This window comes from Asterias rubens, chromosome 2, assembly GCF_902459465.1.
Source record: "Asterias rubens chromosome 2, eAstRub1.3, whole genome shotgun sequence".
Taxonomy (NCBI): Eukaryota; Metazoa; Echinodermata; class Asteroidea; order Forcipulatida; family Asteriidae; genus Asterias; species Asterias rubens.
Window position 1 is genome coordinate 654770 of NC_047063.1, and position 27343 is coordinate 682112.

General features: G+C 36.4%; 1 protein-coding gene across 1 annotated transcript; it reads right to left on the reverse strand.

Moving 5' to 3' along the window:
- Nucleotides 1–2378: 2378 nt before the first annotated feature.
- On the reverse strand, nt 2379–27343 carry LOC117307311 (plexin-B-like). Its single transcript, XM_033792027.1, has 37 exons — nt 26097–27343; nt 24852–24960; nt 24399–24487; nt 23307–23435; nt 23094–23209; nt 22830–22962; nt 21456–21609; nt 21257–21356; nt 20958–21075; nt 20289–20423; nt 19975–20070; nt 19760–19868; nt 18622–18803; nt 18006–18160; nt 17277–17394; nt 16663–16799; nt 16167–16331; nt 15767–15902; nt 14917–15153; nt 14358–14534; nt 13606–13828; nt 12550–12689; nt 12261–12388; nt 11750–11815; nt 11000–11074; nt 10163–10229; nt 9770–9916; nt 9088–9244; nt 8563–8663; nt 8130–8238; nt 7026–7129; nt 6103–6270; nt 5713–5876; nt 4465–4612; nt 4186–4326; nt 3622–3696; nt 2379–2635 (listed from the first exon to the last, which is right to left on the reverse strand). The coding sequence occupies exons 1-37, from the start codon at nt 27300–27302 to the stop codon at nt 2531–2533; spliced, it is 5919 nt and encodes a 1972-aa protein (XP_033647918.1). The 5' UTR covers nt 27303–27343; the 3' UTR covers nt 2379–2530.

A 27343-nucleotide genomic window follows, 5' to 3' on the forward strand; every position in this document is an offset into this window, starting at 1 on the left:
GTATTTATTTTGTTAATAAAATTAAATGTTAGTTTTATCTACTTAATAAACATATGCCTACGTCTGCATGAATATTTCTATATTTAACATATGTCTTGCTTTACAATGTAAAAGTACTATTGCTATTTAAAAGCCTACAAAAATTTTTTTTTTTTAAATAACAAAAAATGCTTACTGCCCACATCCCCTCTAGCACAAACGACTTCTTACAGTCTGTTCTGAGAAAACTTCTACAAAAATTCAAGTGAAATGTTGTCGGATTAAAATAAATGGTCTGGTCTATATGGAATCTACATTGAAGGGATTATTTTAGTTGCTTTAAATTCTAATTGAAATCAAAGATTAGATTCACTCTCATTTCTTGTTTAACTAACACATTGACTTATTTCATACTAATTATTTACACAATTTATTAAGTGCATGGTTAGCTATCGCCCCCCCCCCTCTAAAAAAATTTAAAATAATACAAAATAAATAATAAATAATAAATAAAAATCAGCATAAAAACACAGAATGCACTGCTTACATATAGTCTCTTGCGTAAATAATGTTTATAGTTATGTTTATAATAAGATTTGCTTCAAACATAACACAAAATGATTTCTGACATTTCTGAGTACAAATTAAGAAAGATAAACAAAATGATGTAAGGGAAACAAATTATTATTAATTTTGAAAGAATTTGTGTGACCCTCTTATTTTGAGGGTGTGTGTGTGATCTTTTGGAAGTTCATCTAAACTCATAGGATTCCATCTTTAAAATGGTTTATGTTTTAAAGGTTTTTTTATGCACATTCATTCTTGTAAGTTTTTTATTTGAAAAATATACATAGAATAAAAAAGCTGGGAAACCTCATTAGCCATCACCCTTTTCACTAATTTCAAACACCGTAGGTCTATTACGAACTCACATGATCATTACTTATTGTTTAATAATGAGTTCTAAAAATAAAAGGATTTCAGGCAAAAATATTTCAAGAAAAGTTTTCCCACCATGACCATCTTTAAACCATTTAAGTAATGTTAAAATCTGTGAACACATATATTTATATTTTACAAGTGTTATACACACCCTGTACCTAAATATCACAGAGCTGTTTTCAATATAATATATGTTAAATTTGCATCGGGATAAAGAATATTATTTTTGGTTTTTACCCATACACCGATGTGTGTTAGCACTGTATACTCAGTACTTCCTGAGTCCTGTGAAAAAATATCACAGGCATGTTACTCGGGTGGGATTCGAACCCACGACCCTTGCAATTCTAGAGCAGTGTCTTACCAACTAGACTACCGAGGTTGCCCGGCAGCTAGAGCTGTCGCTTATAAACTGCAGCTGATTCACATTTTTTTAATGCCACTTTAATGTGTCAGATTGCTGTGCCGGGTTAAATTTCATGGTTGTGATTAGATGATTAGAGATTAGAGCTGTTTCCAAAAATTATTGTTATTATAGTGCTAATAAATTCCTGTCAATAAGTCTGTTGATATTAGAGTCTTATTTAGCGCAGGTATCCACCTGTGGTGCTCAAGGCACATGAACAAAAGCAGTCGCTTTTTGAAGATATATGCCCTAGATTTTAGAATTTTATAAATTATGGGACCGATTTATGCTGCACCTTATAAGGGTTTTCAAGGTAGGTACCTTTGTGCACTGGGCAGAAACACAGAGCGAGCCGTTTCAACCCTACTGGGTTCTTGTATGTGTATTACACAATACACAGGACCAATGGATTTACATCCGATCCAAAGGACGAACTAATATTGAATAAGTGTGTTGCTTAATATTAAGGACATGTGTCGCTACTGCTAGGACTCGCACCCAAACTTTGCTGATCTGGTGCGCTTGACTGCTTAATATTAAGGACATGTGTCGCTACTGCTAGGACTCGCACCCACACTTTGCTGATCTGGTGCGCTTGACTGCTTAATATTAAGGACATGTGTCGCTACTGCTAGGACTCGCACCCACACTTTGCTGATCTGGTGCGCTTGACTGCTTAATATTAAGGATATGTGTCGCTCTTGGGACTCGAACCCACACTTTGCTGATCTGGTGCGCTTGACTGCTTAATATTAAGGACATGTGTTGTACTGGGACTCGAACCCACACTTTGCTGATCTGGTGCGCTTGACCGCTTATCATTAAGGACATGTGTCGCTACTGGGACTATAACCCACACTTTGTTGACCTGGTGCGCTTGACCGCTCGTAAGGATTGCCACGCTGCTGCTGGTAGACGGAAATATAAATCATAGAATTTTTTTGTCCAGAGTACGCATGCATAAGGCAAATGTCACATGTTTCGCTCGGTGCAGACACTGCATAAACACTGGTTGTCGCTTATAAACTGCAGCCGATTCACTTTTTTAGTTATGCCAATTTAATTTGTCAGATTGCTGTGCCGGGTTAAATTTCATGGTTGTGATTAGACGATGTATAAAAGGGGCTTGGCCTAATGGACCTGTAAGTTACTCAACAGCCACCACCCATGAAGTACTACAATGGGTGGGAATTCATTGCCCTTCTACAAAGCCTCATCCCCACTGGAGAGTGTGACTTGCACCTCCTCAAGAAGGTATCCAAGGTGGGCTTCTACATATTCTTGTTCAGACTCAAGAACATCCAGAATCTGAAAAACAAATGAGAAGACGGAATGACAAGATTTTAAGATTCCTAAATCTGAATTCTACTTCACTAAAAAATGATTAAATAAAAACATTTTGTAACAGTGCAAAAATATATTCTTTATAACAATAATAATAATAATAATAAAAATAATAATATCAAAGTCTTATATTGCGCACGTATCTACCAAACAAGGTACTCAAGGCACTGAGTATATATACAAACTTTCAGAAAGATAGCTTATTGCAATGATGAATTTTGAGACCCAATTAGTTAGCACCTTATAAGGGTTTACAGGGTGCTATGGCCCGTTAAGCAGCCACAGCCAGGACACTGGGGCGAACCCCTTCTCTTTTTTCGATAAGTGCACTGAGTTCTTTTACATGCGTTACACAACACATGGTGCTAAATGAACATAATATCAAACAATATGCATTTAAATCAAATAGTTACAATAAGTGGAAAGAAGGCAAAGTAAGCACAAGATGAATGGGACCAGGAAGGGAAAAGGCCAGGCCAATTTGTTGGTTAATGTGTATCATTATATGATGCAAGATTCCTCTTGTGATACCTTGACTTATACTATGGTTGGTTTATTGTGTACATGAAAACATTTCGAATTACAGCAGCCGATAAGCCGAAAACAAATTCAAATTTACAATCACTTACAGGCTATGAACAACAAAATGACAAAATGTTTAAAGTGAGGGTAAAAAGTTGCACAATACAAATAAATTGTTTTTAAAAACACAAAGCTAAAACGCAAGAGGAAGAAAAACATGACCCTCTCCCTCCCCCCAAAAAAAAGTGTTTTTTTTTTTTTTTTTAATCAAGGAAAGCAGATCTTTTGTAATGCTGTTTTACATTGGGTATAGCTCATTATTCACGATTCAATGATGATTAACTTGAAAACAGTAACAGTAAATTGTACACAGAAATGAGAAAATAAGGTAGAGAGAGAAAAATCAATTTTGTAGAAATTGTCAAAACCTTTGGATTGAATTTGTTGACAATGTTCCACAGCCGCTCAAGTGCATCCAACTTGCTGAACAGACCCGTGAAATTCTGAGAAGAAAAATCGTAAAGAATTATGCATGTAAAATATATGAAATATAAATCAAATCCAATTATATTAATTTTGGTTTTGTGAAAAAATATCACAGATATGTTACGTGGTTGGGATTCGAACCCACGACCCTTGCAATTCTAGAGCAGTGTCTTACCAACTAGACTACCGAGGTTGCGTGGTAGCTAGAGGCAGTTCGAATTCTATGTTTTGGCAGTGAGTACCACAACGATATAAGATATGTTAAATTTGCACGGGGATAATGAACATTAATTTTTCACAGGACTCTGGAAAGTACTGAGTATACAGTGCTAACACACATGGGTGTATGGGTAAAAACCAAAATTAATATTCTTTATCCCCGATGCAAATTTAACATCTCTCAAATCTAATTACCTCTTCCTGTTCATTTATTGGTATTCGTATTATTTTGCGGTGGGTCAGGGTCCACAGTATGTGGCAAGGTTGTAAGACTGACAAGTTCCTACCTCGCTGGCTTTGTACAAATCCTTGTTCAGCTCCTGTGTAGGCACTGGTGACAAATCTCGAACTCCATTATAGAAGTCCTCTACAACATGCTGGTACTTCTGCTTCTCTCTGCCGTACAATAACTTATTCACAGAGGACTCCTGTCAACATAAAATAAATTTCAAATCAAAATCGATTTCTAAAAATAATAGCTTCTTGTATTTATACAGTTTCTAATTTAATTAAAAGGTGTTATTCATTGGAAAAAAATGGGGAGATGTGTATATTGTTTAAGTTACCTGTCCAAGTTTATGCGTCTTAGTGTCGTGTACATCATGGAATAACTGACCAATCACATCCATGCTTGCCCCAACGGAGCGAGAAGGTAGGATGTCAAAGATGTAGTCTGGATGCTTGATGGCATTGGACCAGAAACGCAACGGTAAACTACAAACAAAAACCCAAGTTTTGTTATTGGTTATGCACTGTCAGTGCACTCGCACAAAAACATTTATTGTCTTGCAGCAAAGGAATCTATAATTTCGGTCTTCATTTCAATTTTTTATAAACTACTCCAGTGAATTTTTCTTTGTTCAACTTATTCAGTTTCCCTTGCGGTCTGTTGCTGTATTTTAAAAAACTGTACTTGTATTAAATACTTCCACATAACATGTCAAACTTTATTTTGCCTTGTATACTGTTCAGACACTCAAAAATGTAATATATGATTCCTATATTATGAAATGTAGAACCTTTGGGTAGGGCTTTGCAGCTATGCCTGTCTCTGTTATGGCAGTTTGAACTCTTTCTCTTTTGTCTATGTGATGGCAACTTGACCCCTTTGTCTCTCTGATGACAATTTGAACTCTTTCTCCTCTGTCCATGTGATGGCAAGTTGAACTCTCTTTTGTCTCTGTGATGGTCATTTGAACCATCTTTCTTTTTTCTCTGTGATGTAAATTTTAACTCTTTCTCTTTTATCTCTGTGACGGCAATTTGAAATATTTCAAGAAAGTCTGCTTGTGAAGTAAGATTCATGGAAAGTCCTGACAATTCACAGGCCTAAGATTGGTAGGATAGCCCTTTAGAAAACTCTAGCTTCGAACCTGCAAAAGCCTTTCCCTCACAAATATTAGTTTTTCAGATATAGAAAAGATGTTTTACGCTGTGAAAGCAGTGCTCAAAATACAAGCTTTTTGGACAACTGTTTTGCAATGAATTGTCAAAATGTAGCTTTTTTTTCTACACATATGCCGATGTGTAAAGCACTATATTTACTCAGTGCTTTCCCAAGTGATGAGTGTATAGGTAAAACCAAACAAAATTGTGTACCCCTCATGCAAATACATTATCTTTAAAACTGTCAAACAGCCTCCTGCTGATTGAACAATGCTCAAATGTGTTGTTCGGTTTAAGTATTTAGTACTCAAGAATAACTCATATTCAATGTCATCAATTGGAAATTCACTTTAAAATCTAAAAATAACCCCATCAAGGTCGGGTATTCACCAGGAGAACAAAAAAGGAAGAAGTCACCAGCAACTTACATGTTACTCTTCCAGATGTGTGTGATTTCAGGGTCACTTTCTTCCAAATCATGTCGAATGGCCTGGCTGTCAAAAAAGTCAAAGAGGTACTTGATGGCCTTGGGGGCGCTCTCCACTGATAGAATAGTGTTGAACATGTCATCAACATACTTCTGTACAATTCCCTGTTGGAAAGCAAAGAAAAGCAATGAAATAATTTACATGAAGGGAGACTGGAAAGGAGGAAAGAGAGTTTGAAATAACCCCCACCCCACCCAAACAAGTCAGGGATAAACGTCACTTTGCTTACAGCTTTTCTTCGTTTCGACAAACCAAAATCAAAAAGAGAAGTACCTCCCAACCCTGTTACCTTGTATGCCACTGAAAAAGTTTACAGACTACTTTGCTAACCTTTGTTGACATGAGTCTTGGGAATGAGATCTCTTTGATCTTCCTGCGAGTGATCTTATTCCTGAAGGTGACTGATCTCAACCCGCTGCAGCATTCTTTGGGTTTTCTCTTCGTGCCTTCCTCATCATCATCATCCTCATCATCATACCCACTGTTGTCTTCTTTCACCTTAGACACAAACATTGTCAAGCATCAATGAATTAATCTTTTGCCTGGGTAATTCAATTGTGCAACCCACTCATTAGGGTGGGGTTTCTGTCATGGCCTCAAAAGAGATGGACTCAAGTTCTGATGTCAAGTCATTGGGATGTGGGTTCGAATCCCGGTCGTGACACTTGTGTCCTTGAGCAAGACACTAAATGGGTACCTGTTAAGGGCAGAGATGGTTTGTGTGAATGATTTGCTTGGAGCGCGGTAACTTGCAGCACCGGCTGTATAATCCCAAGGGAGCTGAGAGATGGTTTTTGAGGAATGCAATATATGGCCCAGTTACCAGGGGTAATAATGTCGGAAGCGCTTCGATATGCCCTTCGAGCTGTGATAAAGCGTAGAATAAAACGGGATTGTTATATAAAAATTGATTATTATTAATTCCCACCAACATCAATTTCTAACTGATTTGATAGATATTGAACAGCCTACAATTATTAAATATATTTCTTGTTGCGAATTGTTTTTTTGATGGCCTCCCATCGACCCCTGCAGGAGTCTTTCTTAAAGGCAAAGAAAGACTTTGCTTGGGTAAAATCTTGAGACCAGCAGCTTATTTTTGTTTCTCCATATTTCTAATATGCCTGTGATATTTTTTTCATAGGATTCGGGAAAGTACTGGGTTTTCAGTGCTAACACACATCAGTGTATGGGTAAAACAAAAATTACTATCCATATTTTTTATTGTGATATTCCCCTTCCCCGTTACTCACCAGATGCCAGTCTTTGATACCTTCTGTTGTCTCTACTTCTACAACGGTATATCGACGCTTGCTGTAGCGTTTATTGCTAGCCAAATTATCAAATCCAACATTAACTAGTAGTAGGAAAACACAAAAATAAATAAACAGCAAATTATTAAATGTGCAATGTTGTTTTTTTTGTTTATATGTTTGTGAAGGACATTTCAATCTGTTTTTTTGCGACTTTACTGATTTGTATTATTTGTCTGTTAACTTTTTTCTTTTGGATGGGGGTGTCTGTTATTCATGACTTTCCCGATCCTTCATTACCCCCCCCCTCCCCCTTCTAAATGTTTTGTGCTTTTCGTTGTAAAAAATATACCATTGATCAGAGTGTTTGTTTTTTCTTCATCAATAGAAACACCAATCCACGGTCATGGTTCACCAATACAATCAAATCTGTTCAATGGGACTAACATAAGGGGAAACCCCTTTTTTGCCCCACTGGTAACCTTTTGTGTGTGTCTATTCATAGAAAGTTATAATAGCAGCAAATGCATTAAGCATGGTATGATGACTTGCAATAGAGCAAATCCAGGGTGTTTATTTCTAACTGAACTTCCTTCTAACATTGTTGTAGGATGTAACCAAACTCAACAGGACATATTTTGACTAGACTTTGCCTGTGAAAATGGAGCTTAAAAAAAAAAATCCAAATGCTGCAGAAAGAGATGCAAAGGATTTGCTGTTTTCTCAGCAAGCAGACACTGAATTCAGCTGAAACTTTCACATGTGATTTTTATTGTATGTTTCTTGATAAGTTTGCCTCTAAATAATAACAATAATAATAATAATAATCAGACTTGTAATGCACAATTATCCACCCTGCTGTGTCTTCAAGGCGCAGAATAAGCATTGCAATGACCAAAGAACCCTATCTATGGCCCTACCTAAGAGAAATAATATTCCCAAAGCCATGAGTAAATTGCAAACACTAACAAATTTAAATCTTTCAAATGATTCAGTTAGGCTTTTTTTTTTAAATGTTAAGTAGAAGTGATGATCCAGTATTTAACATAATCAGCCATTGGGATTGAAGAAAGACAAATTAAAAAGATGTAAAAATCAACTTACCGTATGCACTTTCTTCATTTCCCTGGGAGAACTTTAGAATTGGTCGGGACAGAGTTGCATTGTCAACGTCTTGCCTCTCTACAATCGTCATTTGATCGTTATCCCCAACCTGTAAGTAGCCATGGATAATACCAGTTACAGGACTATGATGTTGACAACAATAACAGAAAGAACAATTTTAAAACGAACCAAAAACTACTACAAAGAATAGTGCTTAAAAGGTTTTTGTAGCCCAGGCAAAAAAGAAAAAGAAAAAAAAAGACTTTTGCATAATTTTGCTCTCAATTAGCATCCTGAAGCTAATTTCTGTAAAGTTCTGTATTAAAGTTAGAACTGTACATCTTTTCAATCGTGAAAAAAAAAACCTAGTGTTTCTGTTTATGATTTATTGTGAGGTCAAATACTTGGCGCTGTCTTTGTAGATGACACTTACGTGGAACTCCTTTAGCATATTGATTCTTCGCCATTTGTCAGTTGGTGGTCTGAGATCCATGTCTGTCAACACGAGACGACCGCTGGTGCCACGATGCCATTCTGATGGTGAAACAAGGTTTTATTCATGTTTTGGTTGTATATTTATTTGGTTGTCAATTTATAACAAAACAAACTTGCCAACTTAAAAAAAGGAGTACACTAAATCCATATTGCGCAAATCAAACTGAATTTGTTGTACATGGAAAATATTATCTGGCGCCAATTTCACAAAGACCTAAGATTGACCATAAAGGCAAATCAATCGTAGTTGCTAAGTAAAATGCAATGTAACGATATGGTGATACTGAAAATTTGTCTTGCGATGAATTTTATTGCTTTGTGAAATCGGCCACTGGTTTGTTGACAAATTTGTACTTATAGTTTGAGCTCAATGGGTTTATTGGGTTCATTTCATCTTTGCTGGGTGAGGAAAAGGGGTAGGGGTCACCAATAAACTTCTTCGCTGGAGAAGTTTTTCACTTACCGAGACTGACTTGGTTGGCACTGGGTCTGCTGGAGTAGGGTTTGTTGAGATGGAGGGCATCTAAGATCTTCTCCTTGACTTGGGAGATGGTGTCTACGTCTTGCACCTTGACTTCCTTGATAACAGTTCCTTTGACATCAATGAGCACAATGATAGTCTGAAAGGGTACCAGATCAAGAGGTCAAAGAAACGGACAACTTAGGCAAATGATTTTCTTTTGTTAAAAGATTGAGTTATAGATTGGTACATACTTCAAAACAAAAATTAACAAAACCACAAAAACAAACTTGATGAGAAGCATTGCAGCTGTTGATAGTAAAAAAAAAAAAAAAAAAAAAAACCTTTAAAGTAATAACTACATAATTTTTCACGTAAAATCATTTGGATTTGAGATAAGGTTCATGCATTAATAATTTCCCACATTTGTGAGGGTTGGTGTCCATTCCTGGATGTTGGGCCAGAGATACAGCTGGTACCCACTATCATCCCAATAAACGTGGATGGATTTGATGTACTGTGCAAATACTATGACTATTTTCTGTTGTTTTAGACACTGCGTTCTTTTTAAAATTTTCCCTAAAATTAAGCATTACGTTGACAAAAAACAATCAATGATATTATACCTTTAAATAAACAAATCTTAGTAAACGAATATCACTTGTATCAAACAACAAAAACTCACAAGGGTATTGAACTCGATATCCTCTTGTAACATCTTCTCAAAGTTGAGAGAAAATCTTGATCTTCCAGTGAAGACATCGACAGGACCACTTTCAGACACGTGTTTGATGGCACGGTACAAGACAAACAGAGGATAGGCAGTATGACTCTGAGGAAAAAAAACATCATCAATCAAAAAAATAAGATAAAATTAATATTCAAATATTCCCAAACAAACAACAAAATATCAGATGCCAATGCATTCAAAATACATGCTTTACTGAGCATAGTTGACATAGGATAATTTAAAAAGTAGAAGAATCGAGGGCCCACATTTTATTGTTGGCAGTTTGATTGGATGTACACCTTAGAAAGATGTCAAGTTATATCTTTTTTTGCATTGAGTAATCCATACCTGAAGTTGGTCATACAGACACAGAGCAACCCAGTTTGATAGAAGCTTCTCTAAAATACTCTCATTCCTGAGAAGAAAAAAGAAAAAGAACGGAAACAAAATTGACTACACTAGATTCAAGCTCTGGTGTTTCTGTTTAGCAGAGTGTGGGTTCAAGTCCTGTTATTGGCACTTGTATGCTTAAGAAAGACACTTTACCATTGTTGCTTTGTCATTTGGATGGGCCATTAAGCCATAACAATAGTAATAATAATAATAATAATGAAAACTTATAAAGCGCACAAATCCATGAAAGTGCTCATGGCGCTAAAACACAAACAATAACTTTAAAATAATATACAATAACAACAATTAAAACATAAGCCTAAGTTAGAGAAATCCAGAACATGTGGTATAGCCATAGGCCCTGTTTGTTGTGTATTGCACCTTAGAGAACTCAGTGACACTTATCGCAAAGACAAGGGGTTTTTGGCAGTGGCTACAGAATGCACCGCAGCATCATGTAAACATTTTATAGTTCTACATAAATGGGTCTCACAATTAAAAACATGGCTCTGAGTGCTTTAATATGCCCCTTTTTTTATTTTACAAGTTTGAAAAATTAAGTATTGAAATAATAATTTAAAGTACAAAGTATTTTTAAGTGTAAAGTTTTGAAAACTTTGTTTGAGGAGAAAACTAGGGTTTGCAGCAAAAAAATGAAATTCAATGTTTAGTTAAATGTGTTTACTATGAAAATAATTGAAATTAAACAAAACCATGTTTCGATCAGAACCACATTACATGCAGATCGTCTTATTAATAATTGAGTTATTAATTTGATGTGATGAGTATTACCTAAGGAAGAGCTGTCGAGTTCGGCCATTGTCAGCAGCGGTCTGAATGAGCTCCGTCATCAGAGTGATCATAATGCTGAATAAAAAAACACAATATTATTTGAATAATAATTAATCTGCCAAACAATGGGTAGATATTATTATGAGCAAGATGTTTTACAATTCAAGTTTTCATTTATAAGCCTTACTTGTTGGTTTTTTCCCTTAATACAGATATGTATTTTTAGGTTTCCCGAGATCATTGACCTTGTCCAGTGGAAAATGTAGTACCTGATGCTAAAATATTTTATTCAATCTGCCTCTAGCCAAGGGTTACACACCTGCTCTAGCTAGGCAAAGGTTGTGGGTTCGAATCCCACCAAAGTAATATGCCCGTGTTTGGTTTGACAAAACTCAAGAAAAAACTAATAACATTTCCTAAGACACATCGGCGTAGAGGCAACAAATAAATTATCTTAGGATTTCCTCCCCTCTACAGGACTCAAAATGCACCATGTTTAGAGTGTTTATCAATTATCTACACAAGGGGTAAAACCAAAATAATAATCAAAGAATTATTTATTTTTGAGGTTGCTATTTGCAGGAGACTGTAATTTGAAGCATAATTTGTCAACATTTAGGGGACAATATGTTTTTCAGTGACTGGAAGAGAATTTGGGTTGAAGTTTTTGTTTTGTTTTTGTTTGTGCCAATTTCTATGTACAACCTAAATAAACAAATGTAACAAAAGTTCAATAAAATATATACTTACTCAGTCAGGTATGTGAGTTTGTTCTCCATGATCATGGTGATTGTAAGCAGGGACGCTATCAACTGCCTGAATAATACAACAGAATACTAGTAAACAAATGTTTCCAAAATACCAATATGCAACAATAATATAAGCTTGGGCTGAAACAATAAAGGATTCAACGTCCCGAAAATACATTGAATGTGTTTTGATGAACTGAAAACATAGAATCATCTGAAAAGGTTCATAGCTTGTTGGTTGTTAGCGTACTGCTGATTTATAAACAACATTTTAAGGAAAGAATTTTGTTCACAAATATTTCCAAACAACATTTCTTCTAAGGGAATTCTACCTTTAAAATACTCAAAATTGTTCATACTCTCAAAAGTTGCAGTACTTCTCACCAACTAATTTTTCATGGTAACACATTTTTGGAGTTGTCATCTTTAACTAAAGTTCGCTTTCAATACTTTGTTGCTCTTTCCTTTGAGCACTAGATCAAGATTTGTATCAAACTTGAAAAGTGGCTTACTTTTGTCTGATGGATAACTTTGAGTTGCTCTCTGCATCCAACGTCTGAATCAGAACAATTAAGAAAGCCTTGTTGCTAAGAAGACGAGAAAACTTCATCATTGCTTTCTGGACATTTTCATCTGGATACTAAAAAATACATAACAGATTGGACAGGAGAAAATTATGACATCTTTTGAAAATCTGGGTGATTTATGGCCAAGTTTCTTATTTTAATAAGTCGTTTATGTTTAAAAAATGTAAATCTGCCAGTGAGTAAAGTGAGAGGCAAGAGAATGGCAGACACTTACCTCTTTATCCTGAGTGTCTGGTCTCTCTTGCCCAATGAACAGCATATTACTGGCGTACTCTCGGTGACTGACAAATGGCATTCCAATTCCATGCAAGTCACTCGTCAAATCTGTCAAATTTGTCTGAAGTTCGGCAAAGGCTGAAGAAACGAGTGATTGAAACAGTGAGGTTTTACTGGCTGTAGGCTATGACTGAATCTGCAGCTTCCGCTGAAGGGTGACTCTTGTTGTTAGTTATATTTATTATAACTTTATTCAACTTTGCCCTGGAAATTGTTAGACAGGCGCGGATCTAGGGGGTGGGGCAGGGGGCACTCATATTCATGGCATAACATATTTTTGTGGGAATTTCATCACCCAGAGTGTTATTGAACGTCAGCAGTAGGCTTATTATTATTATTAATCTTATAACAAAAACGCTTGATGACTCGGATGTACAGCGTAAATTCAGTTTATTGTCAACAAGAGGGAGAAGCAAAAGACTCAAGAGATGTGTGTGATTAAAACTTTCTAGGAGTCCCACGTTTCTTGAACTAAGTATTTAGGAACACGGAGGCTTGATTTTTCGACACACAAACTCCAAAAGCTCGGAGCTCCAAGGGGGCGCCCCCTGGACCCCCACCGAGGCTTTGCCCCCCGGACCAGGGACCATGAAGCCGGCTCCCGGACCCCACCCTTTAAGTTCCTTTGAACAAAGTATGACTAAAAATGATATTAATTTGGAAACGATTTCAATATTGGATCGATTTGGTTTTAATCAAAATATCAATATATCGCGATATATCGCGATTTTGATTAAATATCGCAATATCACGATGTATTTCCTAGCTGAGACATCTTGCACCCCATAGGTTTGGAGTAAAACCAGAAGAATAGGTCATTAGAACACCTCTCTTATGCTATGACCGTCTCTTCTACAACTTTCACTTGGAGTTTGAAGACTGGTGATGTCAAATTTAATTAATTGCGATTATATCGAATATCGCGATATATTGTCGGCGATATATCGTGAATAGCTTATTGCATAGCAATGTTATCTTTGTAGGACCTCCATACTTTGTTTGATCTCATCCGACAAATCCTCTTCCAGGGCTCTCATATCTTCCTGGATGAGTTTAGCCTCTCGTTTAGATCCATACAGCTGAGTTATGAAGCACAAAACAAGGAAGAGAATGCAGACCAGGACTGCTCCACTGACCGACGGAACTATGAATGGTACTAAATCAACAGGGGGATAGACGATGTATCCTATACGGAACTCTAGATTGCCGTGAATTACCTGCAGAGAGAGGAGAGGAACAAGGTGCAATTAAGGCTATGAATACATGTACATGTTTTGGTTCTTGAAGCCACAAATACATTGTCTCTAGAATACTACTAATCCTAAATTTATCTCTCGGTGTCCAAGTCAAATGGTTAAAACCATTGGACACTTTTTGACAGAACGAAAATTGAAAGTTCACAGATTTACAAATAACTTACAGGGTTTACAGAAGGTAATGGTGAAAGACTTCCCTTGAAATATTATTCCATGAAATGCTTTACTTTAAAAAAAAACATTGAAACAATTATCAATTATCGAGAATAACGGATTTAATTTAAACACATGTCATGGCACAGCGAAACGTGCGGAAACAAGGGTGAGTTTTACCGTTATTTTCTCCCGACTTCGATGACGGATTGAGCCTAAATGTTCACAGATTTGTTATTTTATATATAAGTTGTGATACAAGAAGTCTGGTCCCATACTGTTTACCGATGTTGTGAGATTGCTTTAAATTAAAACTAACATTTTTCTCAAAACTTACCCAGACCACAGGAAAACCTCTTTCAGTGTCTTGTCCATTGAAGTCACCGTCAGCTGGTTTTTCCTTGGGTAAATTACAACCAAGACCAGTCTCTTCGATGAAGGTCACGGGGCATCTCACTGGTCCAACAAACACCACTAATTCTGATTCAGTGATTGCACTGTTGATTCGTTCACCCTGAATGAACGAGAATATTCCAATCGTACATACATTAGTAGTTGCACTGTCAGTTTGTTTACCCTAATTTCAAAAATATGTTAATTATCCTTAAAAATAAAATCACAACTTTTGTACTCCTCCCCATTCAGGGAGATTTTTTTTAAAACAGCGTGCAGAAGTAAGAAACATCCCTGTCATGTCCTCTTCTCGGGATAGCAACCCCAATAGCTACATTTTAACAGCGGATATACTTAGGGACCTCTTGCACGAGAACGGGACTTGAATCAAGTCTACACAGAAACAGAGAGTCGGTACAGACTCAGACATTGACACCCGAATCGTACAGCTTTAAATTACTGGTTGTATGTTTATTGGTCTACGGTAATTGATAAAACCTCACCATGATGGTCATCAACTCTCCCTTCTTCTCAAACAAGTCGTTCTCAAACTCATCATACTCTGGATCAAGAAAGAACTCCAAGTCAACGTCGTTGTCTTCTGACCATGTTAAGAGGTCACTCACACCGTCCATAATGAAGCCAAAGGTCACGTTAAGATGTGATAAAGAGCTGCTTATGGCTGATGTTATATTCGGCGTGAAGCAATGCATGAACTCTGAGCCTTCCACAGCACAATTCTAGTAATGTAAAAAAAGGTTAGTCACCTAAAATGTACCCTAACCAAAATGAAGCAGTGTACTTTGTACCAAATTTCAAATAAAAATACATATTCAAAGCCGAGCGCAAAAGCGAGAAATTAAGATTAAGGTGTTTTAATGTAGAGGTGGCAGTTTTTAGTTAAAATCATTGCGAGCAGTGGCGCAAATCTTGTAAAAAATCTTGACAACAGTACCCATTGCAGTTTCTGTGCAGGCGGTGCGAGATGCTTAAGAGTTCTACTCTAGGCTCAAGAAACTAATGACATTTTCCATCTTTACCTAAATTTCTTAAGATCTCATGGGCAAAAACATATTTAAAGAAAACTCAAGAAGACTGCCACTAATTGGTTTAGGCTATTTTAGTTTAAAATTCTCATTAAGTCTGTATTTTTAAATCTGCAAAACACAAGCAAAAGGTGGAACAGCCTTGGACAGCCACCCAACCTTGTTTCTACGTGTCTGATAAGTACACCTATTGACGAATGGCATGCTTTCTTTTGAACTTGTCACAATAGATTGGAAACAAAAACCTTCACTTGATAAAAAAGTTAGGATGAGAAGATTCAAATAATTGTTTGAGCTGGTAACTCACCTCCACAAACTCAATATTCTTGGGTCCCTCACTGCCAATAGATCTTTTAGAGATTTGAGAAGCAACTGTAACAACAAGTGAAGCCGTCTGGGCAGTGTCTAGATGAGTCCCTCTGACAACCATCTCCCGACCACCACTGGGTAATGACAATTACATCACAGGATTAAAGACAACAGAATACAAGTAGCAAAGCTTATCTGATGAGAAATAGTGAGGTTATTTAACATTTTAAATTTCAAGAACTTTCAATGAGATTTGAGCTTTAACTTACTCATAAAGTTGCATTTTTTTTAAAATACATATTGAAGATAGTGGTCAATATTGAGAAATTGCAACAGAAATATACAAGTGTATTAATTTCGCATGTAACTTAACAACTATTATTTGTAGATGTACTCACGAATATATACTGGTGGTTGGACTGACTTCAGTAATGACCGGGTTGTCGCTGAAAGTGTACACCTCGCTTGTTTCATCTGCTCCATCAAAAGACATCTTGAGAACTTCTGTCTGCCGAACAGACCCCTCAGAGCTTGTGCACACTGCTTCAGTCTCTGTCACTGGGCTGTAATTAACCATAGTCAATATGTATTTGGTTTACGGTAACGACAAGTGTGTATCTACTTGCCAGGTAGAGTTTGATCTTAGAGAACTGTCTTTCTTCATTCAACTACCGCGGAGTAGATTTATCCGCTGTTCGGGAGACTTCTCAGTTCTGAAAAGAACTGTCCTGTAAGCATATATAGTCACACAGCAGAAGAAACGTCAAAATATATATATGTTTACTGATGATAGATTATAACAAAGATCCTCCTAAGGCTTGAAACATAATCTCAGATTACAGGCTCAACCTCGAGTAAGTGATACAATATCTTTATTGGTTTGCCTTTACTTGCCTTGTTATGTTGCAAGCTGTATCACCAATGAATGCCTGAATATTCCGTCCTGTATTTAGAGCCATTCCATTGATTGTTATACGAGTCCCACCAGCTGCTGGTCCAAAACGAGGACTGAAACTTGTAATAGATGGATCCTGGCAGGAAATTCAGAATCAGAAAAATAAATAAAGTAGACACTAAACATCAAGCAGACCATGTGTCCTTATATTTTTTAATAATCAATTGTTGTCTTGATCTCATTGGAAAAGAAACAATTAATTTCTTTATATTTTCTCGGACTAACTCATGTCATGGGATAACACTAGGGCTAAAATTTGTCATTGGTGGATTTTGATGGAAATTAGACTTAATAAATCTGTAATAATGCTAAGCTAAGGCCACCCAGGTCCAAAGTTAATTGAATACAAGCAATTAAAGCACTGCAATACAATCTGGACCCATTGTCACAGATATGCTTCACCTCAAAACATGTTGTATACAATATTTATGGTTGCTTAGTTCCTGCTTTTTTGCTTTAAAAAAAAGCTGTAAGAACCATAGTGTATTGAAATAGCTCTATGAAATTTGGCCGTTGAATGACATCTCTATTATAAGAGTTCAATCAAACTTACCCGATATTGAAAGTTGACATCTCCTGAGCTTTCCTGAAGTGTTGTCCCATCACCTCCCCTGACTGTCAGAGATACCTGCACCACACTTTCAACTCTTGGTTGAGTTAGGCAACTTACACTGTGGAATAAGGTCATATTGTATTTCTATCTTACATGGATCATTCAAGATATTCTAATGTTTGACAACTCTGTATTTTTTGTTATTACTTGGCAGTAAATAAAATTTGTTAGTTTGTGATCACCCGACAACCCAGTAAGTTTTAAAATATGTTTCTTCAAACATTTTTTTTTAAATTTAATTTATGGTGATAACAATTGAGATTCCTAAGAAAGCATGCACATCCCAAGTTTAAACTTTTGTTTCAATGTTAATTTTTAACAACTTGATTATATCAAAGTTGACATTGTATTCCTCGCAAATTGCTATAGATATTATTTTGTTCAAGAACTTCATATAATACCATTTTATAAAGATTTTTTTGATTTTATAAAAATCACATGAAGATTGTGAAATGTCAAGAATTAAGAATTGATATGGGTTGCCTTCCTTGAGTTTTGCATTAATCTTTTTATAGATTTGAATAATTCCTAATTGATAATTTAAGACTGAAATGTCTTGGGTTAGAGTCCATGTTATCAAACAGTGTGCAACTGATTATTTAAAATTGTAATGTTAGTCTTGTTAATGACTTAATCAAACATCATCTTGGGTTTGATAAAACTTCTTACCTGTGTCCAATTTCATAATAGGCTTCCAGTCCATCCAGATGGCATTCTTGGTCTCCAATCATCACATTCAGTACAGTATGGAACCCTGTGCCAATATCTGTACCCATTACAGATACTATGGTGTTACCTTCTATTGGTCCACTCAATGGATACACCTAGAATTAAAATATTGACAAATTATGATTAGAAGATGGTATTCTTGTCCTTTTCCCCCTCTATTTGATATGTAGTCTTATGGGTGATTTTAATACCAGTGAGGATTAATTTAATCCCCTAAATACACACATCCAATTCTTAAACCTCTCTATAATGAAGCAAAATGAAGCAGATCATGGGATGACAGCTGTGTGATTCAGCATACAAGCAGCACTGGCTGGGCATAATGTTAGAGGTCTACTGTCTATAAACATGAAGTTGTTCATTGTTTACATGCTATGCTTTGAGTTTTGTATTTAATTTTGTTTGTATTGTTTCCCCTCGAATTTCTTGCAAAAATGATTCATGAAAACCATGCTCACATTTTGAAATAAGGAAAAAAGAAATTAATTACTAAAATAAGTCATAGTATTTTGGTTTCGGGTCAGAACATTTATATCAATGCAAAAAATCTACTCACCCCTTGGAGGATTGGATCAGGGCAGTTGGCGTTATTATTGTGGGTAACCCACTCTCCTTCTGCTGTTGTACAAGACTCTCTTAGTTCACACATAGCATTACACCAAACACACTCCAGCTCTGGCCTGGCAGTAACACACCGACTACAATCTGGCTTCAATACTCCACACTTGTAAAGTGTTGCTGTAGCAATGACAATGGTTCAAAACAGTCATTTGAAAGTCCTATTGTAAAAGTAAGTGGTCGGGGGGGAGAGGGGTCACAAAGGGTTCCAAAATTACTTGTTTTAAAGAAAATCAAGATGTTCATAATTAGGGAATAACAGTGCGAGTACCCGGTCTTCACTGCGTGTTAATGACCGGGTTGGTGGCTGGCCCTGTCGAGGTCCGTTAACAGCGCCAGCGTCCAACCAAGGTCATTACGACGCAGTGAAGACCGGGTACTCGAACTGTTATTCCCATTAATAAATACCTTTTTTAGCGAATTTAACGGCTAAAATTGTCAAAATTTTGTGACTTTTCTCTCATGGTACTTCCACACATGTTCAGGGGCCATATTTGAGCTTTTGATGGTTCCCATCTTTTTCGTGCGTTAATCACATTACTGATCTTTGAGACCAGTGACTCTTTTAAATAATGATCTGTTCAGCGCCTTCACTGGGGTCAAAGGAGGCAAATGATTGGACGATAGCTGTTCCTTGTGCATTAAAACGCGCGCATGAGCTCGGCGTCAGTATATATGCGCGCACATGTTACACGCGCGCACTCAAATTTGATACATTTTCAGCGCGCGTAAGTGCGCGAAGTTGCAATGAAACTAACAGGGATATAAAAGCGTGCGATACAGTGCAACGCGCAAGGTTTACACAATGTATGCTGATTTAGTGGCCACTTATTCGCTATTTTCCAAAGCCAGTCTTTATACCACCAGTAACACTCCCACACGTGACCGGGTTTTGACCAATCAGAGACTTGAAACCGTCCAAGGTATTTATTAATAAATGTTAAATAAGATGCCTGCATTTGTAGCAAAACGAACCATCAAGGTCATCGGAGAACTCCAGCAGTCAAACACATCCCAACATCCCTCCCTTGTGATATTCCTTTAGATCAAGCTCCACACCCTCAACTCAAACTCACCATTATTGTTGAATAAGTCATCTAGAATGTGAGGGTTATTACTGGTGTCTGTCCATTCAACGGTTAGTTTCACAATCAGCTCTGCTTCATCAATGGAAGTGTAGGTATACTGTGGAGTACAAATGGGTTGATATCAAACAAAGTTCAAATCAAATCTTGGCTTTCTTTTAATACAAAGTTGGTTAACAACTTCAAGAAAATGAATAGATACTTACAGCTTTCATGTCACACATGATGGTATCATTGTTACGCTGTGCAGTTGTAGTTTGACGTATTCCCTCGATATCAAAGCTACATTCAAAGCTAGTAATCTAAGAGATGAAGAGAAGAATGCAAATGGAATTAATGGGAATTGAGCCAATTTTAATTTCCAAACACTATTTTAACATTTTCTGATCGACCTGTTCTGTATCTTTCATCAGTTTAGCCTCTGTCTGTAATATTTTTAAACAATTGAATTAGGTAAAAAAAACTAATTCATTTTTGCTCAGACATCACTTTTCCTTTTTTAATTTGACTGATAACTAACCTGTGTCTCATTAGGTAGATTTGTAGTCATGACTTGTAAACTTCTTTCAAATCCATTGGGAAGAAGGACTTCAGTATTCTGAGCCAGCAACTGAGGGCAGGAACCTGGAGCCATGGGTGAAGACAAAGCTGGATTCTAAAGAAATAACCACAAATCATTTATTATTAAATTTATTTAACAGAAATGTTATCCCTTTTTCGAGGTGTGTCATTAATTCATTAAACAAAAATCAAAAGATGGGAAAAGGATAGGTTTTATGATTTTTTTGATATAACAAAATATTGTCTGTTCCACTGATAACTGTTATATGTCAGCATTGAACAAAAGTATCAAGTGATAAACCACAAGAGAAACTGACTGAATAGTTTTAAAATAATTTGGTGTTGAACAAAGAAAGGTTTAATAATAGCTCAGGATTTAAACCAATGACCTTCAGATTGACATACCAAGTGAGCTATTCTATCTGCCCTATGTTGGCAGTCTCCCAATATTGTCATTACCTTTGTGCAGGGGTACCAATAAGAAGCTGTACAACCAGAAACTGTCGTTTACCCAGGATTCACACCAACATTTATGATACAACCTATAAGACTACTAGTAAATTTGGCTTTGTTCAACCCTAATCATTAAACCAAATTGACTCAATATTGAAGATACATTTGATCTTACGTTTTGTCCTGTAATGATGATTTCATTGTCTCCTGAGCAAGTAGAACTATTATGAGTGCATCTATTCTCAAAGACACACCAATCACAGGCCCATCGACTACCAACACAAGATACACAACTACAGCAAACACAAATACAAAACAACAAAATAATACTATGAAAGAAACTCCTGCACCAGAGAAAAGCATTAGGAGTGAGACAAAAAAAGAAAACAGGTATTTTAAACAAATTTGAAGCTTGTTTACTCAAAAGTAATTAACTATATAAACAAAAAAGAGAGCAAAATTAAATATTCTTACGAAGTATGAGTTGAGCATTCATAGAAGTAGAAACTTGTATCCACAAAACTGACTGATGTTTCACTGGAATGGATTCTTAGTGTAACCTGAACAGCATCATCTGGAAAATGGGAGGGGGAAATAACTATAAAGAAAAAACATTCATGCATTCTAATATTAGTTTGTGACAACAACAGCCCCATTTTAGTGTTTGACTTACCTCCTGGTTGAATTGGAGGAATCCTATTACCAGGTGGGGAGACACATCTAAGATCCTCATTAGTCTTTGTAGCTTGAGATACGTAGGATCCAAACCAACACTCATATGTCATGTTGATCAGTAAGTCTGGTAACTGCTCTACACTCACAGTAACCTAGTAAATAATACATAAATTCAGTAAATAGACAGAATTATACAGCAATTGTACACATTTTATTATAGTAATAAATTACTTGTTCACAACCTTTTTCAGTCAAGGAGGGGGTAGTTTCAGCTATAGAACAAGCACAAAATGGTCTTACAAGTTTGAGCCTTGGTAGCAGTCTTGCAAGGCAGAGAAATAAATTGCTTTTAAAGGTTTTATACTGTGACACTGATGGGTAACAGGGCTTGAACTTGGGGGGGGGGGGGGCGGGAAACCACTAGATCGCAGGAATTGTAGCTCAGAATCTTTACTGGACCTGGATTTGATTTACAAGACCAGAATAAAAATGAAAGAGACTTAAATCAAAATGAGAACATGATTTTACCATGTACATCTTAACTGTTTTATTTGAACAAAACACTAAGAAAAGATTTATCTCTTCTATTTCATGGGTGATACTCGGCAGGATTGAAAACAATATTTGTGAAACTCAACTCAACAATATTTTGAACATCATTCTTTTGAGACAAAGGGCAAAGGGGACTTGTCCTGTTTTGAGCTTACTGGCCCAACACTGAAATTACTGGCCTCGCGCCCGAGGTCCAGTGTAAAATTTGAGCCTTGAATAAGATCTAAAAAAGAAGCATATGCCATCAACATCCAATTTATAGAGCTGATACTTAAAAATACCGTTGCCAAGCGTGATAATTAGGAGTGCACTAGCCACACAAATATATACTCTTGATAGCATTTTGGATTGGAGCTCCTTTCCGATACGCAACATTATTTTGGCTTAGAACAAGAGGTATTGTTATATTCATATAGGCCTATAACATGGTTTATCTTCAAGTACGCGCTAATCCTCCAATCAGATTCGCAGAATGGAGTGGTGATAAAAACCTATATTGCACGGCTAATATCACTACCATGCGTAGTGTGTGTTCTATGTCACGCGCCAAGTTTGCTTGAAGATAAAAACGTTATCACACGCGCGCTCGTAGAAATACGGATAATATAGCGCGTCTGCGTCCCATATCTTCGGCCTCGTTGGATATGGGACGCAGAAGCGCTATACTTTTCCGTGTTCCACTCGCGCTTGTGTAATAACTTATATTAAAGGGTGGACAGTTGACAAAGCTCCCCCCGGTGAGAGAGTTTGGCTCATGAATATGCATTAAGTATGGTTAAGTTTATGAGGTATGGTAAAATTAGTTTCACATTACTCTTACCTGTTGTTCAGTGACAGTGATTGGTAGATTGTTATAAGGCTCCACATTGGTTATCTCAATACACTGTACAGTATTGTAGGCTAACCATCGCGTAGACACATCAGGCATCTTGCAGTCAGAATACAGGGTGCATCTAAGCAGGTAACAATAAATACATACAGAGTTATTTTTGAGGTGATCCAAATTTGTTAATTCAGCTGACGTTTCCATCCTTCCCTGCATATGTAATAACTCTCCATTACTCAGCCAAGACACAATACTTACTGTCTTTGCAGAGTACACCAGCCACAGTATGGGTCTCCATCCATCTCTGCATCCGTACCAATACACGTCTCGCACGTTGTATACTGACCACAATTTTCAACACGCATCTTCAGGAACTTTGAAACATAATTCAAAAGGGGAAATTAAATTAGAGCCTTGAATGGAAAAAAAAAAGCTATTTGCATTTTCCTGCCATCTTTTGTCATATTTTACCTTTTGTTCAGCGAGAATATACATCTCTCTTGTAGTGTCATTAATCTTGACATCTTTAAGAACTGATCCAGTAATATCAAGGTCTACTCTTTCATACAGTCTGGCTGAGGTATTGCTCTGGATGTGAACCTGTAACACAGCAGGGGAGAAAATATGACTTTCAGATATCTGGATATATCCAAGAAAAAAACAAAATATGAATAGATTATCAGTTTCCAATTTCAAGGCTCTGCTACTACAAACTTCTGCGCTTACAGTGCTCTGTCAGGCTTATATCAATCTATATGGGACAAAAGTGCAGAATTCCGCTGTAAGCGGAGCAATAAAATTGGCCCCAGATTCTGTAGTACAGTGTAATGTTGTGTCATTATATTCCCTTTTCCAATAGTGAACTTATTTTATAACTAATAAGAACCAATGACTGACAGAAAAAAACCATCATTTGATCAACTGATGATCAAAGGGGTGGGACATTGACCAGTATGAAGTAATTACCATTTAAGGTTTTCATTCATCTTTTCATATTATCTACATGTAAGCAGCAATATTTGATTCAACCTTTGTAGATGCACTCTTTGAGTTTTATTGTTTCATATATGCATCTTAATATTTTATTTAGGTTTAATTCTAGCCAGTACATCATGGAAATAAGGAGTTATGCCTGTTCAATTTGTTTATTGTTTTAGTTCAGTCAACTGAAACCCGTATTAATTCTTTGAGTTCTCTTTTTATATGAATCAGGAGTTAGGATCATTTATGTTTTTCATTGTTTCTGCTCATGCAAAACTTTAAGATTTTAATTTGAGTTTGTTTCTTTTAAATCCGGATGTCAATGTTTGCAAACAAAGCTGAAAGCTACTGAAAATGACTGGCAATTGTATACCCAAAACAACTCAACTCAAAGACTTAAACTTAAACATTTCCAAGAAACCCTATAGACACTAAAGATGGGAATCTCCGCTTGAATTTTTAGTCTGAGAAAAATGACATGAAAATTGTACCAAGCTTGATGTATGAATCAGGCATTCCTTCTCAAAAGAAATTTTTCAAATGCAAATAAAGATCGTCACAAATGCTCACTTACACTCTTACCTTTAAAAGCTCCCCATTGGAGTTAGTTCCAATGATAGCTACAGTGTGGTTCATCTCAGTAGTTGTAATGATGGATGACATCAGAGTGTCTGTAAATAAATACACCAAAAATATCAGAGTATTACAAGCAACATTTTATCATCATTCAGTGATGAATTATATCATCTCGGCATGGTTATTTAGATATAATGTGGAATATTATTATTTTTATTGTTAAATAGTCAAGTAATTTGATAGGATTTGAAAATTAGCTTTTAAATGTGTGTAAATTTTCTAAAGGCAATCGTCAATGAAAACTACCAGTTTATTTTATATACAAAATCCAACACCGCATTGGGTGCTGTTACATACAAATTATCATACATCTATATGTTGGGTTTGAACCATCAGCAACAGGATGACACAGATATGGACTAACCTATAAATAAGAGAATTGAAAGTTGTTTCTAATACCTGATAGTTCCAGCACAGCAATGGATGATGTTACATCAATGCCTTTAGCATACATGTATACTTGGTTGGCCCCTTCAAAAGGATGGCACAGAAACATATCTGGACAAACCTAGACATGAAAAAGATCATTGATTAGCTTCCATCCAAAGATTAAACTTGCTTCCAAACATTAATTTACTAAATGGCCGTGTTGTGTACTTATTTATCAAGCCAAGGGACTTCCAGAAAAAAATTCAACAAACAGAGCTGTATTAATCTATGTAGACATAAATAACTAATAAAATAAAGTAATTATGTTTTTACATGTGTTAAAGAATAACAAAATAAACCAATGCATTGGTTATTTTTGTATTGCAATGATAATTTTACACTGCAGGTACAATGGTCATTTACTCATTGAAGGAATCCCAATAGTCTACTTGGAAACCACTCTCAACAAACAACTTGGTAAACTTTCTTTTTCTGTGAATAATTGTCCATTAATACACGTGTTATATATTTGGTAGACCACAAGATACTTTTACCCACAGGAATGTTTTTTTTATCAATTTGACATGGAAAGTAAAATCACAAAACATTGTTTTTGTAAACGTACGACCATGACAACCATGAATACACAGCGACTATATCAGAACTTCTATTCAACGAAAGAGAAAAAACATTGGCTTTTATTTTTCAAACTTTGAAGCTCTGAATATCTCAAAATAAAGTAGATGGTGGCAAAATAATTGGCAAAAGCTTTTTTTTGGCATTGCATTGGAAAGGGGAACTACTGCCTGTTCTATCAATGTATGACACTTGAGGGTGCTATTCATCAAATTGCTTTGATAATCACTGAAAACACAAACTGTTTCGCAGGCAGTTTCAGGCATTCCAGTGAGTATTAGGGTGGGCGGTTGCGGGCCGACTGGGGACTTAAGGATAAACTTAATTTAGAATTAGCTTTAAAAAAGTGGATAGATAAGTCAATTGTAAATTTCCTGGTTTAGAGACATGTCAAACAAATAATCACATTCTTGTTATATATCGTTACCTATTTATGAACATTGTAGGATCACTTTAAAATGTATCATTTAAAGTCATCTTTCTGGACTATAATTTGTTTTAGAAAAGGGTAATTTGAATTCTTTGAATGGCTGTAAACCTTTGCAAGGCTTCACTAAAGGTATCTTTGATTTCCCTCATCTTACATATAATGTGCAATAACTTGGGATCCAACCTTAGTGGCCATATACTCACTGTCACTGGTAATGTATTACATCTGGGGTCTTCCAAGTACTTCACTAAGTAGTCATCTCCATCTTGAATACATCCCCTTACTGCTTCCTTGAAGGCATCTAATATATCACTCATCTTATACACACACAATGCTGACTGATCAATAGGTACATCACTAGTCCCATCAGCTCCTTCATTCTTAGCAAACACAGCATACAACACCATGTCCTCAGCATTCAAACCTAATGATACAGCAAGATCCTGACCTGCTGGGCCAATATGAGCAGCTTGTACCAAACTGTACACACTACCATCTGATCCTCGGCATTGTAGGGTGATTTCTGTGTAAGAGTCAAAGGATGGACTGGTCTGACAGACTCTGTTCATATTAGAAACAAAGACATTGGAACCAAAATCCTCCTCTTGAAATGTGATGAAGTATGTGAATCCATCATATGAGAAACCGGTGACGTACGTAATTGTGAATGGATTGAGAGTATAAGAACCATCAAATGCAGTAGATGAAGAATACCCTGTGCCTGATGGAGATATCAGCAACCCGTCTTTATTTAGGATTCTTCTGCTGACCGGTGGGATTTTTGTATACCCAACCTCTTCAGTAGCATAAGTCACAGCTACATACAACCAATCTCCTCCATCTGGACCATCTCCCATTGGTCCATCAGTTCCTGGTGCAATCAAACTCACAGTAGACAACTCTCCAAAACCAGCAACATTGTGTTCTTGTTCTTCTTCTCCTGTCTCTTCACCAGGCAGAAACAACACATCAGTCAAATCATCTGGACTCCTGAACTGACACTTTCCTCTATTCTCACTTCCACATGTAATCAACCGATTCTGATTATCTAATATCAGGATTTTATTGTAGTTGGTGAATGTATCACATCTATCCTCTCCTAGTTCTTGACATGTACTAACATTCTGTAGAAGATTCAATGAACTATCCAGTCTGTATAAGTAGTTGACAGCTCCAACATACACACCTCCATCAGGGCCAGATAGAGTGAAATGATTGAATTTAGCATTGTGGTTACCAGATGGATCATTGAGAGGTCTAGGAGGATGAGGATTACTGAATGAAGCAATGTGATAAGATGACAGATCTCCTTGCCATTCAGCTGATACAACACTACTTAATAATCCAAGCAGGATCACACATACAGCCAACAAGATGGTTATGTGGCTCCTCTGGGCCTCCATACTCAGCTGCATTGACAATATTCCTACACTGTGTTGAAAAATGTCAACTCTCT

Coding starts and splice junctions, on each gene's coding strand:
- LOC117307311 (XM_033792027.1), bottom strand. CDS start 27,302: ATGCAGCTGAGTATGGAGGCCCAGAGGAGCCACATAACCATCTTGTTG. Junction 21,357..21,455: donor TCCTCCAATTCAACCAGGAG/GTAAGTCAAACA, acceptor CCCATTTTCCAG/ATGATGCTGTTCAGGTTACA. Junction 12,389..12,549: donor CAGACACTCAGGATAAAGAG/GTAAGTGTCTGC, acceptor TGTATTTTTTAG/TATCCAGATGAAAATGTCCA.